The sequence below is a fragment of the Physeter macrocephalus genome, chromosome 16, assembly GCF_002837175.3.
Source record: "Physeter macrocephalus isolate SW-GA chromosome 16, ASM283717v5, whole genome shotgun sequence".
Lineage (NCBI taxonomy): Eukaryota > Metazoa > Chordata > Mammalia > Artiodactyla > Physeteridae > Physeter > Physeter macrocephalus.
Window position 1 is genome coordinate 62446004 of NC_041229.1, and position 14209 is coordinate 62460212.

General features: G+C 47.5%; 1 protein-coding gene across 2 annotated transcripts in view; it reads left to right on the forward strand.

Moving 5' to 3' along the window:
* Window positions 1-14209, forward strand: part of SYT9 (synaptotagmin 9) — a 196336-nt gene that overhangs the window by 145559 nt on the left and 36568 nt on the right. Inside the window, exons 5-6 of one of the 2 annotated variants that reach the window (XM_055091631.1) lie at window positions 166-337; window positions 2464-2593. In XM_055091631.1, coding sequence (XP_054947606.1) covers window positions 166-337; window positions 2464-2593 — 302 coding nt within the window. Of the gene's footprint in view, window positions 1-165; window positions 338-2463; window positions 2636-14209 lie in introns of those variants that run through there. The other variant, XM_024118965.2, reaches the window with a different exon arrangement.

The following is a 14209-nucleotide window of genomic DNA, read 5'->3' on the forward strand; positions in this document are numbered from 1 at the left end:
CAGTCCCTGCCCAGACATCGTGTTCATTAAAATCCTCAAACTCCAGTCCACAGGCAGGTAAAGGGGTTCTGCATACCATTGTCCTTGAAAGTCTGCCGTGACGAAACTGCTGGCCTAACTCTGCATGTTTCCTCACAGTACCTCTGCTTCTCATGGTCTGTACAGATCCCTACGTGAAAGTCTCATTGATGTGTGATGGCAGACGATTGAAGAAGAGGAAAACATCCACCAAGAGGAACACTCTGAATCCTGTTTACAACGAAGCCATAGTCTTTGACGTCCCTCCCGAGAATATTGACCAAATCTACTTGTCCATAGCGGTCATGGACTACGACCGGTGAGAGGCCTAGAGCTGTTTCTCATTGCAAGTCCGCTATGCCCAGGGTTGGGGGCCGGGGGGTGCCAGCTGTGGATTCTTAGCTGGTGTCTTAGTGCGGCCACAGGAAAAGAGTCAGGTGAGCAGCACACTGAGAGCTGATTGACAAGGAGTCACCATTCTACAAGCAATGCGGTAGAGTCAGATTACCAACGTGCCTCTAAGCTCTCCCATTTCTTCTTTCTTTCTCCTCCTCCGTCCTTCTCCCTCCTCTACTTCTTCCCCTCTCCATCCCTGTACACCCCTCAGAATCTCAGCTTAGAGAACTGTGACCCCACAGATCTTAATCTTCTCTCAGGCAATCCTACCTGGCCTTTATCAGAAAGATTCCACTCAAAACAGCAGAATGATTACTTTAGCCAGACCATCAACCTTTCTAAATACATAATTTCGTTCTTTTTTTTTTTCTTCTCCCAATGTGTTTAATAAAGATCGTTTCTATCCACTTAAGTCTGAAAGCAAACACAGAAATGTTCTCTTGAAAATGCTAGAATCAGTATGGATGACAGGGTACATTAAAATGTATAAGATGCTCGACTTTCTAATTAATACAGCACAGAAGAGATATTTATAGCCTGCATTGTAGCCAATTGTGTATTTAAAGGACAGATTTGAAAAACAGTCATTTTAATATGCAAAGGAAGTGCCAACAGGGAATTATACATGTTAAACCAGTCATTAGACTGAAATGCAAAGTCTGTTTTTAATTGGAAACCTCCCACATGGTCTGGGCACAATTATAAAAAAAAAAAAAAAATCTGACTTCTAATATCTTACAGCATTATTTGCAGCTGAAAATTTTCCCACAGACCCCTGAAATGTCAGTAAGGCAGCCTCAGTGCCCTGAACACTCTTTCCAGAGATGCCTGGGTGAAGCATAATCGTCTTGCAACCCAGGGAGCACGTGGGTTGGCTCAGCTGCACATGGGTGTGATAGCCCACGCTGGGCAGTAGACCTCATCTTGTCTCCTCTGGACAACACACAACACAAATAGTGTCGGGCCACAGGAGGGGACATTGCCCACCAGCCGTGGAAGGCTGGGCCAGTATTTTTCAAGCTATTGCCAAGTTTCCCGCATCGACAAATCTGATTATGTGAGCTCTGCTTCAATTTAATTCTCAGTAAACTCATGAATCTGGCCTGGAAAAATCCATGGCAGAATTCATGGGGCTTCTGCATGCAACTGATTTTAATGAGCATAGAATCCAATATCCTTCACACTGCTTCCCCACCCTTGTCTCCCCCTTGCTCCCTATACACAAATAGGAGAAAAATCCCTCATCCTTGTAGGAAGGAAAAAGAAAGAGAAGAAGTCTGTGAATTTGGGTCCCAGAGAGTTAAAGGATGGGCCATGTCATTCTGGATATATGCAAAGGACTTCTAAACAAAAACCGTTAAGGAAAAAAGAAATGGTCCAAGGCAGAGATCTACCCAGGGATGTTTCAGAAACACTAGCTAAGTATTAAAGGAGCTGAGTATTTCTGCAGTAGGGAATTCAAGTTGGGTCAAAGAAGCAAAGCTGGGCTTGCAAGGAAGGAGGGAAGAGTACAAAAAGACAACATGTTCTCTAAAGAGAGGGGTTGCAAGATGATCCAGGAGCCTCCTCCACTCTGCCCCCTTTGTGAGCTCAAGGCTACAGCTGACAGACTCAGAGCTTCTCCTTTACCCGTACTTGGTTCCCTCTTGCAGGAATGAAGCAGCCATTAGTGCCAGAAACTCCTTTCAGATGGTCCTCTTTTCATTACATGGATTTGGAGGCCTGAGGTCAACTTTGTTCCAGAACCAGAGGTGACATCCTTTGCATGCAGCAGGGAGTTCTTCCAACACAGGTTCTTGGGAACAAGCTAAGCCATGCCAGTGTTCCAACAGCTGAGCTGTGTGAGGGCCAGATTCTGGTCTTCCTCTCTGTGCCCCAAGTGAAATATTGGAACCCGAGTCCTAGTGGCTATTAAGCTCGGCCTGTAGTTTTAAATTAGGGAATGAAAAGGACCACCCCTTCCCTCATTCCTCCATCAGTTTAACTGAGTAGTTGCTGCTCTTACATACCAAAATTTAAGGAAAAAACTATTGTGCACCATTTTCACAGTGTAGGTCACAATGAGATCATCGGCGTGTGTCAAGTAGGCAACGAAGCTGAGAGGCTGGGCAGAGACCACTGGAGTGAAATGTTGTCATATCCGCGCAAGCCCATTGCACACTGGCATTCCCTGGTGGAGGTAAGACCCTACTCCCACGTTCTCCTCTTTGCAGAAGAATAAATGCTTTACTGTTGAAATGCAGGAGCCACCAAAAATGTGAGTGTACCAGGGTCCCTGGTCATCGATGTGTTTTCCTGGTTGCATTTCCTGGGACCACTTGTTGGGAATTGCATTCAATCTGAGATTGAGTCTGTGCTCCCTGCCAGTCTGGTAGGTTTTGAACATTGATCAGGGATTTGATTGTTACTTTGATTGTTTTCAAAAAAGATCAAGATTCTCTTATTTCATGTTATGGCTTTGGGTTGACATTTGGAGGACATCTGCAGGATCTGAGTGAGTGTGGAGGTCCAGGCCATCACAGAGTGACTTACAGCTAGCATCAGAAAAATCTTGAGACTGGGAGAGAGGAAGTATGGATTCTGAGACTGGCTGTACCATGAACCTGTGATTCTGGGCAAACTGGTTAGTATCAACTGTATATGATAAAAACCCCCAAGCCAACAAACCACAAAATAACAAGTGAAATTGAAATTTATTTCTCTGTTACATAAAAAAGGTCCAGAGGAAGGTTGTCTAGGAAGGTTGTCTAGGCTGTTTAAGTGGCTCTGTGGCTGACAGAGATCTAGATTTCTGTCTTTCTGCTTCCCTGTCCCAGTGTGAGGTGGTTTTTTTTTGTTTTTTTTTTTTTTTTTGAGGTCACCTCATTGAACAACATGGCTGCTAAGCTCCAGCCATCACATATCTTCCAGGCCATAGAAAGGTGAAGACAAGAGCCAAAAGCACACACATCCCTTTTTAAAGGATTTTCCTTGATGTCTTATGCAACACTGCTACTTCCATTTAAATTAGTCACAGAACTTAGTCATACAGACATGTATGATTACAAGGGAGGGTAGGAAGTGTATTCTTTTTGTCAGTGGCAATGTGCCCAACTGAAAAAGCAGGATTCTGGTTGCAAGGTAGAAGAAGAGAGTGGATACTTGGAGGCAGTGGACCATGGTTCTGCCTCCCACCCTCATTCATTCACTCACTCCCCCATCCTTTCCTTCTCATTTATTCTTCCCCCATTCATCCTTACTCAGTGACTCACCCTCTTTTTTATTTACTAACTCATTCTCTCAGAAATAAATCGCATTCACTAAGTGACATTTCTGTGGGTCAAATGCCATATTATCTAGAGAAAATATAGATGTAAGAAACCTTTCCTTCCCTTGAAGATGTTATAGATCATAAGAGAGAGGATGGCATGTAAACTAATCACTGAAGTTCACAATCATAAGCATTATCATCTACATCAAGTGCTACAGGGGCACCAAGGAAGCAAGTGTCATGCTTGGATGAGCTTGTCCATGAAGGATTAGTCCTTCCTGCTCTTGGGAAGCAAAGAGAACTGAGCCCCTGGGAATAGGGACACCAGAGAGGGTGGGTTCCAGGCAGAGAGCTTCCTCTTACTCTCCCAGGGCAGGCAGCTCTGTTCCCTGCAAAGCCATCCTGAGAGGCCAAGACCAGAGCCTCAACCAGTGTGGATTCTGCTTCCCTGGCCAGTCAGGAGAGTCTAAGTAAACATGCAGGGCAGCCACAGAGAGGCAGCAGGGCTCCAGGGGATGAAGGGACAGCCTTTCTTTGTTGGAGATCCTGCCAGAGGGGAAGAACAGGACAGGGTCTGTGGGCTGATTCTAAGCTTCAGGGCCTCTGGGTGGTATACTCAAGGAGAGCCTAGAGCCCTCCTAATATGCAGGTCCTTGAGGACACCTCTGTCCTCAGGCCGTAGAAGAGAAGACTGTTTCCTGGGCTCAAAATTAATCCCTACGGGAGACCATAGAACCTGTGAACCACTTCACAGTGCGGGGGACTGGTGCTAGCTACAGTGCCCATCACTTCTTCAGTTCCTGGTGGAATTCTCAGAGGAGTCTATCTGTGGACTGCCAGAGCCTGTCACTAGCAGGGGCAGTTAGAGCACTTGTGATAGGCTTTTTGCGCCCTTACAGAGTCACTGCTGACTTTCATTCTTATTTGTAACCTGAAGTGTCAGAGACTGTCAGGGCTCTATGCCTCTCGGGACACAGGAAATGGGAAAGGAGTGAGGATCAGGGGTGTGGCGTGGGGCTGAGACAGGAGCCCTGACTGTGTGCACAGGCACTTCTGTCTCAGTGACCTTGCCAGGGAGTGACTGTGGATGGCGCTGTGAACCCGGGGCCCCGAGCACGGCGCATGCACCTTACAGGAGGGAACGTGTGGAAAGCGGGCCTGGGAGGCTGCCCTCATTGCCCAGGATGAAGCACCCTATGACAGGCTGCCCGGGAGCCATGCCTTAAACCCTGAGCACTTGGCTTACTGCAAATCTGTGTTGGACAGTTTTGTGAGAGATACATGTTTTTAGAGTTAAACCACTGAAACTTGGGGGTCATTTGTTACAGCAGCTAGAATTACTTGGGCGAATTCAGTGGTCTTTTCTCAATGGTTGCAGCAGAACTAAGGAAATGAAGTGTCCCTTATATGAAAGGCAAACCAAGGGAGGGTTTTCTTGCCCTGGTGCTTCATGTGTCTTTGAAGTACATGCCTGGGACTTCGGATCCATCCTGAGAGGAGAAGCAATACTTTCCCTTTTAAGAATAAACATGTTGGGCTTCCCTGGTGGCGCAGCGGTTGAGAGTCCGCCTGCCGATGCAGGGGAACTGGGTTCGTGCCCCGGTCCGGGAAGATCCCACATGCCGCGGAGCGGCTGGGCCCGTGAGCCATGGCCGCTGAGCCTGCGCGTCCGGAGCCTGTGCTCCGCAATGGGAGAGGCCGCGACAGTGAGAGGCCCGCGTACCGCAAAAAAAAAAAAAAAAAAAAAAAAAAAAAAAAGAATAAACATGTTATGAGCGGAATTGGGGCAGTGGTACCGGATGAGATGAAAGCAGTGTCAGAGGGGTGACCTTGCTTTGCTGACAGCTGTCAGGATGGAGGCGGCCGTGGGCAGAGCGGTTTTGACATGGACGGACCTAGATTCAAATCCCTGTCCTGCCACTCAGTTGCTTGCTTTTCCCCCGCTGAATCTCAGTTTTCTCCTCTGTAAAGTGGCTGTAATGGCGCCTTTCCCACAAGGGTGATTGTGAGGATTAAACAATCTAATGTATGTGAAACACCCAGTAAATGCTCAGTAAAATTCCCACTTATGACCATTACTATGTATGTCCCACATTCTGAGGGGTTGCTGTGTGTCCTCATGGGACTGTCGCACAAAGACGCATCATAATGTTGGTCACGGAGGGAAAAAGGAAGGTTGGGCGTACCCCACACCCCACATGCTGGTGGTGAGCCATGACCTCCCACTGGGAGAAGGGGTCATTTGTGACTTGGCTGGATGTAGACACACGTATTTCAGTTCTGTTCTTTCTCCTGTCTTCCTTGGCCTTAAAGATAAGTTGCTGTTACACTAAGAACCGTTCAATTTTCTGCTGTAAAACCAAAACAGCAATTAAGTTGCAGTTCTCTGGATGTGTGTGTGTGTGTGTGTGTGTACATAAGCATTTGTGTAAGAATGAATGAGAGAGAGAGAGAGAAGAGAGAAGATATGGGGTAGTTAGGATTTAGTACGAAGGGAGGCTGGCCTGGCAGAAGCTCTTCGCTGCTGGGGGCTGAGGGACAGGTTAGGACTGAACCCTGAGCCCTGCAGAGATCTGGCAGCCTGCTTGGGCCTGCATCCAGCACACCCTGACCTTGCCAGAGCAGGTGGCAGATGGAGTCTTCAAAGCCAATGAGTTCAGAAATCCGTTTCTCTCTCAGAGAATCTGGATGGCTTCACTGCACACTCAAAGGTCAGCCAGTGCCTCTCCCTTTTCTTTCCATGATGTCAGAGGCTTGGGAAGCTGTGTAAACTCCCTCAGTGGGCTGCCTGGGCCCTGGGGACAGGCGCATCCCCTCCACGGAGCTTCAGGGGATGACAGAGCTCTGACAGAGCTCCCACAGCCCTCTCTCCCCCATATATCCAAGAGAAGATGGTGCTGGCCTGGCCACATCCCGGCACCTTTCCCACCCCTGCACGTGGAGCTGGCCCACACCATGCAGCTCCGGGGAGAATAATAGAAATAGTTCCAGGTTTTCATCACTTCCGTGTGAAGTGCTGCCTGACCTCTGGATTAACAAGTAGTTAACTTGGTTTGATGGGAAGAGCAGACTGCAGACACCACTGGGTTAAGTCAGTTTTTACTTTTCTAAAAGGGATAGACTCCAATCCGAATACACAGTGAAGGTCAACAGCACTCCCCTGATTGACAGAGATGTAAGATTCTAAACCCCAAAGTCCTGCTCAAGGGTGCTCAGGTGTGAACAAATCTTCCTGTCTCCAAGCTCAGCATTTTCTCTCTGCACCTGGTTAGTCTGACAGTCTGCAGGACCACCTCAAAGAGCCAGAAGCCCCCTGCAACTCAGGGTTATGCAATTCCCAGCATAACTAGGGGCAGGTGTGGCACAGTACACCCTGGCAGAAACAGAGTCCTCATCTTCCAGCCTCTGCCGCCTTAAGGGTGTAGATTTAGAGCTGTACAGCTCAGGCAAATGTCATCACCTGGACTCGACTGGGAGTTACTCTAGCAGGCCCTGTAAACAAGCTCTAGATATTATCCGTCAAGTGCCCACCAGGGCCTACTTGGAGTCTTCAAAGTCCACACGTTCCCAAGATTACCCAGCTTGGGTTAAGTGTCCACCCCTGGTCCAGTTTGCTGGAGGTCAGGGGTCATGGAAGTGTGACCTGGTCCCACTCCAGCAGGAGTGTTGAGAGTAGACTTGCTGAGAAGTGTGCCCCTGGCAGGCCAGGGAAATGGACACAAGTGACCCCAATCTTCTGCTTCCCAGAAAATTTTGAAGTGAGGGAGTCCAAAGCTTTATCACTCTGGGCCAACTGCTATTCACAACAGATTTAGGAAAGAGGAGTGATTCCCCAGAAAGAGGAGGGGTTGACTGGAAAAAGCCAAGTGGGAGATCAGGTTCCCATCAGGGAGTTTGAGTGTGTGTAGGCCTTGGGTCCTGGTGAGGACTAGACCAGTAGAGAAGGAAACTGAAACCAGAAAGAAAAAAGCAGGCACTAGGCACAGGGTGGGAAAGCCCAAGGCAGTTGCAACCTGCCTTCTGTCTCCTTCCTCCTTCCCAAGCTGACGCCTAGGCGAGAGAAGCGCAAAGGCCCTGGTGACAAGGGGAGATCTGTGTGCTTGCATCGGACTGGGCGTGTCTTCCAGCTTGTCTTTGGCCATCAGATGATGTCGTCACTACGTGTGCTGCTGGGACCCCCTCGAGGCTGACCAGGCCACACTGCACCTCTTGACTTCCCTGCAGATCTCTGAGGCCTGGCAGCACCTCTCGCCTGAGAGGTTTTCTTTGCAGCCCTTGGTACAGGTCACTTCCCCACTTACTGGGCCCCCCCCCCCCCCCCCCCCCCCCCCGTCCCCATACTGCAGGGGGAGGAGGGGAGGAGCTTTTCTGGCCATAGCGCCCCTCCTCAGGGCACTTTCCCACTTACTGGACCCCCCCCCCCCCCCCCCGCAAAACCTTGTCGGCCAATATTGTCACCTCCTTTCCACATCTTCCAAGCATTCAGGGACACACAGGAGCTGCAGGAGACTCAGTGCCATTACAGGCACCCTCTTCATGCCCATAAAGTTACGTGGCCAATTCTACCTGTTCCTCTAGCCCCATGTTGGCACAGGGGCCATTTCTGCCTTCAGCTTCCTCCTCAACCCACCTGAAACTCGAGACTTCAAGCCTGAGGGGTGAAGCCAGGACCTCACATCAAGCCCCAGCCCCCATCTCTCCTACCAAAGGTTCTCTACTTCCTCTTTCCGGCTGGTGGAACCTTCCTTTATATCAGAGCATGATTTCCTTTATACTATGACTTAGGTTCATATCTCCAAGGTTTCCTCTCAATGTGTAGAGGGAACATTTGGGATTTCGATGTGTCTCTTTTCTCTTGACAGGCCTGGCTTTGGAGACTTTTGTTTCTGTAGGGACTCTCTGGTCATTGACCTATCTGATCATCATGTTATTTGCCCTCAGTTTGTAGGAACATATAACATTGATTCCTTTGCATGGAACAGCATGATTTACAGAGAATGGAAATACTGTCCCTGTTACACAGGTATTAAATTAGTATTTGAGGAATGAATGAAAGAATGAATGAAGGAGACACATAAGGAAAGCAGGTGGGTTCCTCTAGTTCTAAAGTCCCACAGTTTCCCACTCAAAGGAGTCCAAAGGAGAAGTCACTTCGCAGCAAGATGTAAAAGGTATCAAGGCTAAATTTACAGTGGGCTCTTCGAATGGAGATGGTCCTTATTAAGCTCCAAGCTTTGGTCACCTTTTCTCCATTTAGGAGAAGGACGTGAGAAGAGACCAGTTCCCCGCTTGGTTCCCATGAACTGCCCTCTGATGGTAGTGGCTTTGCATTTCGAGTGCACTTGAGAAATATTCAGAACAATAACTTAGGCATCTTAGTAAATCATGAAGGTCCCCCTCATGCTGATGATATGTGTGTCCAGGTTCTAGAGGGCTTCAGTATCTTCTTTCGTAAGAGGCAGAGGAAGCAGAAACCACAGACATCCCTACGGTGAATGGCAGACTGCTGTACCCTGAATGAGAACTGATCAGGAGGGGTGACAAGGACATTAGCCCACAGGTTGGCTTTTCTCACCAGGGGAACATTTTAGCAGCAATTTTACATCAGGTAATGATTCACTCCACCTACCTGTGCAGATAAAAAAGAGAAAAATAGGGGGAATGCATCTTTTGGACAAAATAAAGGACTTATCATTGAGATTATATTTTTTCAAAAAATAAACTATTTTTATTGGGGGATTTAGCATGCCAATATCCATAAACACCAGCAGGGCCACTGAAGCAAAACTGATTGCAAAGAACAAAGAAATGTGCTACATGTTGGGCATCTGAAAAACATGTAACAAACCTGTTAGAATCTGTGCCAATTGATGTAAGTGGCCAGAATGCAGTTTGGACCAGTAGGCATGGTTAGTGTTAATGGGGCGTTGTGTTTCCAGCTGGTGGAGGGAATGGTCAGCAAACAAAGCCAAGAGCATTCAGTATTTCCCAAACAAGTCCTCCTTCTTGTGTAGAATTATCTGGTTTAGGGGAAAAAAAAAAAAAAGGATGCTAAGCATTTTCTCATTTTCAACTGGGGTACAAAACCGGTAACTCTTCCAGGAGTCTGTAGAAATAGCAATCATACAAACTGCGGAAGCATTAAGGTAAACACTAGAGGTACAAAAGATAATAACAATGTGTTGGAAAATAACATTGCTGCCCAAACAGAAAGTCAACTGCATCTTGACTCTCCTCTCTTACAAATGAGCCTGCCCCAGCAGTCGCTGCCCTGGAGTGTTCCTGCGGCACACTTGAATAGTAATTAAATAAGAGAGTGGTTAACAACGGGCTTGGGCCTTCAGCAGTCTCATTTCCGAGAATGGCATTCCGACGTGACTGCTAATACTGTGGGCTGATGGGCCAGTTCTTCCGCCGTAAATGAAATGAACTAGAATGGCTTATGCCGACCTCTGAAAGAACCACACTCCCTCGTGATTATCTGTGGGGAGGAGAGTACTTCCTGGGTTAGGGGTCCAAGGCAAGGGTGGAGCATCCTGGTGTCAACTGAAAAAAAATGCACTACCTAGAAGTTGAGAATTATGTTTTACTGGGCTCACCAAACTGAGAACTTCAGCCCAGGACGCAGCCTCTCTGATAGCTCTGTGGGACTGCTCCAAAGAGACTTGAGAGGAACCAGGATACATAGGAGTTTTTGCAACGAAGACCAGGTAGTCGGAACATCAAGATTACTGTTTATTAAAGAAAACCAAACATCTCAAGTTAAGGAATTTAGCGCTTTTCTGTGTAAGGGAAGATGCAAGTGTCTGGGCTCACTGAAATCATTCCTTTGATCTGCACCTCAGCAGATATCTGGGGCCAGTATCCTGTGCTTTCTCATCCTGAGTCTCCTCATGGTGCACTGTCTGGGATGGTTCGATGGGGGGCATACTGTGTCGGGGAGGCTGTAATAGGAAGGCTTGATGGCTGCAACATCCTTTGTGGTTTTTTTTGCAGTGGGTGGTGGGGGGGGGTTGGTTTTGGTTTTTTGGTTTTATGGCCATGCCACGTGGCTTGCAGAATCTCAGTTCCCCGACCAGGGATTGAACCCAGGCCACTGCAGTGAAAGGGAGACCTAATCACTGGACCGCCAGGGAATTCCCCAACATCCTTTGTTTACTGATGTGGCAGGCAACATTTTTCCATCGATAATGGCAAAGGGCAGAATGTCTAGAAGGCCACTGCTCCTGGAAATGAGTCTTTCAGAAGATGTGCCGTTGAACGCTGTCTGCCAAATGTCAGCAGAACAACCTGTTGAAAAGACAAAGCTGAGTTTACTGCTTACCTGGTAATTGAAGGGGAAGGGCAGGGTCTGATCGATATTTTCAAGTATGGTTTAAGGTGGGCCTTTCACTGTGGCAAGGGGGATGATTCAGGGGATGGGGAAGCTTGGTTAGGGTTGGGTAAAGATCATGATGTAATAGTTCAGGTGGACACAGCAAGGTGAGGATTTTGAGACCAGGATTCAAAGAGTTTTGGGGTATAAACTGTCTGTTGATACTTTCTAAGGAAGAGTTGATGGTTTTTTGGAAAGTCCCAGTAATGAGCAATAATGTTGTCTGCAACTTTCATCTATCTTGGCCAGAGTCTCTGGGAATAGTAAAGTTAATGTTAATGAAGGCAATAGAATAGTAAAGGCAAGTTAATGTGGAGTGCATTCTGTAGACAGATGGCTGTGTTGGGGTAGATGGCTTTAGTTCGCACACCCCAAGAACAAAAAGCAGAACGAGGGCTGACAAGGAGCCTGCCTAGTTCTGTGGGTACCCACACAGACAGCAGGATGTCTTTCTGATGGCCATGACTTCTCCTTGGGGATTCTAAGGAGACTGGCTCCATCCTTGGCTCCAGTAATGGAACTAAGACCTAGTCCCGGGCTAAACCAGTCAAGCCAACCATGGGGATTAGTACTATCTAAGCTGATTCAGTCAGAGAGTATTATAGAGCATTTGGTGTGAATGCTTGGACAAAGACGCTCTCTCTTTCTGTTGGATGTAAGTAAAGAAGCATACACCCCAGGAACAGCTGTAGCCCTTTTGGACCTCTAGAGGAAGCAGGGTTAGGGTGAGGCCAACCCCACAAGTGGCAGAATAGAGAGAGAAAAAGAATTCAGACCCTCGATCATCTGGTTGAGTTGCTGGATCAAGCCTCTCCTGAACATAATGTTACCTCTGGCCTTTATGAATATGTAAGCATATAAATTTCCTTTGTTATGTAAGCATTATGAGGTAGGATGTCTGTTACTTGAAACGGAAAATATCCGGGACATAGGCGAACACCCACCCCTGTCCCAACTGGTGTTCCCTTGCAGTGAAGAGAACCATTCCCAAAGATGTCATGATATCAACTCATCCATCTTGCTCACTGTGATATGTCCAATGTCTACCAAAGTAAGTGGCACATGACAGACGTTCAATAAAATTTTCCTAATGAAACAAATTGTCAGTGTTTGGTTAATTAGCTTGTGTGTTGAAACAGTTGTGGCCAAAAGAGAGACTCTCTGCTCTTAATGACACAAATACAGTATAAAGTGCGGGGGAAAGCTGCTTTCCTTTTGCATTTATGTCTTATTTTTCCAAAGGAAAAATCAAACCCTGTGTGGATTTGAAGGACCCATGGACAGCTCTCCATCTTACGATGGCTCCCTTGGGTTGAAAAAGGCACAGTTTCCTTAAGAGTGAAGATCAGTCACACGATTTTCTCCTACCATGTACTGCGTTTCATTTGCTTAGAATGAAAATGAAAATCTATGGTCTTTTAATAATAGTATTATAGCAGCTCTAACATTAACTTTAATTCTCTGCTTGTTTATTTTATTTTTATTTACAAGCTAAAGCTCTATTGTATGTTTAAAGTCTATAATCCGTAGTGGTAGAATTACATATCGCACCCCCATTTTAAATAAAGATCAGAATGAAATGTGATGACATTGATCATTGTAATGCTTAAAAATAAGGAAAGGGGGTTTTCTAAAAAAAGCAAGGGGGGGCTTCCCTGGTGGCGCAGTGGTTGGGAGTCCGCCTGCCGATGCAGGGGACGCGGGTTCGTGCCCCGGTCCGGGAGGATCCCGCGTGCCGCGGAGCGGCTGGGCCCGTGAGCCATGGCCGCTGAGCCTGTGCGTCCGGAGCCTGTGCTCCGCAGCGGGAGAGGCCACGGCAGTGGGAGGCCCGAGTAGCACAAAAAAAAAAAAGCAAGGGGAACTTTGCAAATCATTGACCAATTACATAATGTAATCAACTGACTATCGTGAGCTGTGCTCAGATTGTCAGAAAGAGAAGCAGTTGGGAATGAGGAGCAGGAAAACAAAGGTGCGATTTTTTTTTTTCCTACGTAGCTGAGGATCTGAGTGGAGCTACTTAAATAGTGTACATACGACAGTAAGTGTCCAGGTTGAAAAAGTTTACTAGAGAAAGGTCATAAAACCAATCAAGACAGCAGATGCCATCCGAAGGGATTAAGATTGATGAAAATTAAATAATGTAAACATTCCGGGTCTTCCTGTTACGCATGCTTAATGAAGTCTCTGTAGGGGACATGGAGGTGTGGATGCAAACAGTGCTTTTTCTTGGGCTCATCTGCATCTCCCTCCTTCTTGACTGGGGACGGGCCCACACCGGGGAGCAGAGCTAACTGGAACAGGCAGCACCTATTCATGAGGGGGAGATGGGCATGGAGGAATTGGCCTGGCTGCAGAGGGGTCTACACAGTCCGTCATCAAGATCCTGAGGCTGAGCATCTGGTGCTTGCATCCTAGTTCTGGAAGCTTCCATCCAAAGATGGTGAGTGGGGGTCCCCAGTGACAATGACTGTGGCCGCAGATCCAGCCTCTAACTAACAAACCAAGAGCCAGGCAGGGATCAGGGTGGGCTTCTGTGTTCCAGAGCGTGATGGCAGAGATCCTCATGGCAAGCTTTCAGGATTGAGGTAGGATCCAAGCAGGATCTCAGGTTGACAGGCTGGGGGTCAGCCTGGTGGAAAGGTGAGGGTGTGGGAATTGGACTTACTTTGGCACAGAAGGTCCAGGAATGCGTTGAGAGCCCCTTGGCTGTGGAAGGTTGTTATCACAGGACCCTGAAGGCTGACAGGGCAGCCACATGCCTGCAGTTCCGCCTCTCCAGCCTGCAGGGTCTGGTCAACATTGTCTTCAGAGGCGAGTCGCTGGGGGTGAGACAATCTGATCTTGCATTAAAAATTTTACATTCTTTAAAGTTGCAGAGCGTCCATTCCCAGTTTGAGCGCTAATGGCTCTTATCCTACTGCTTAAAAATAATGTGACCCTTCCATTGCTCTTCAAGTGTGGAACCAAAGTACCATGTGAATGTGGGCTCACCTAGAACTAAATCTTATATCAGGAATAAGGATCCAGGGGTCCTTGCCGAGAAAGAAGTAGTAAGAGAAATGGTACACCCTCAGGATAACAAGGGGAAGTCAGGGATAGCGCCGTGGGTCGCCCTGATGCGTCTGGCAGTCTAAGCTGTCACACATGGCGCTCCATCCTCTCCACCTCTC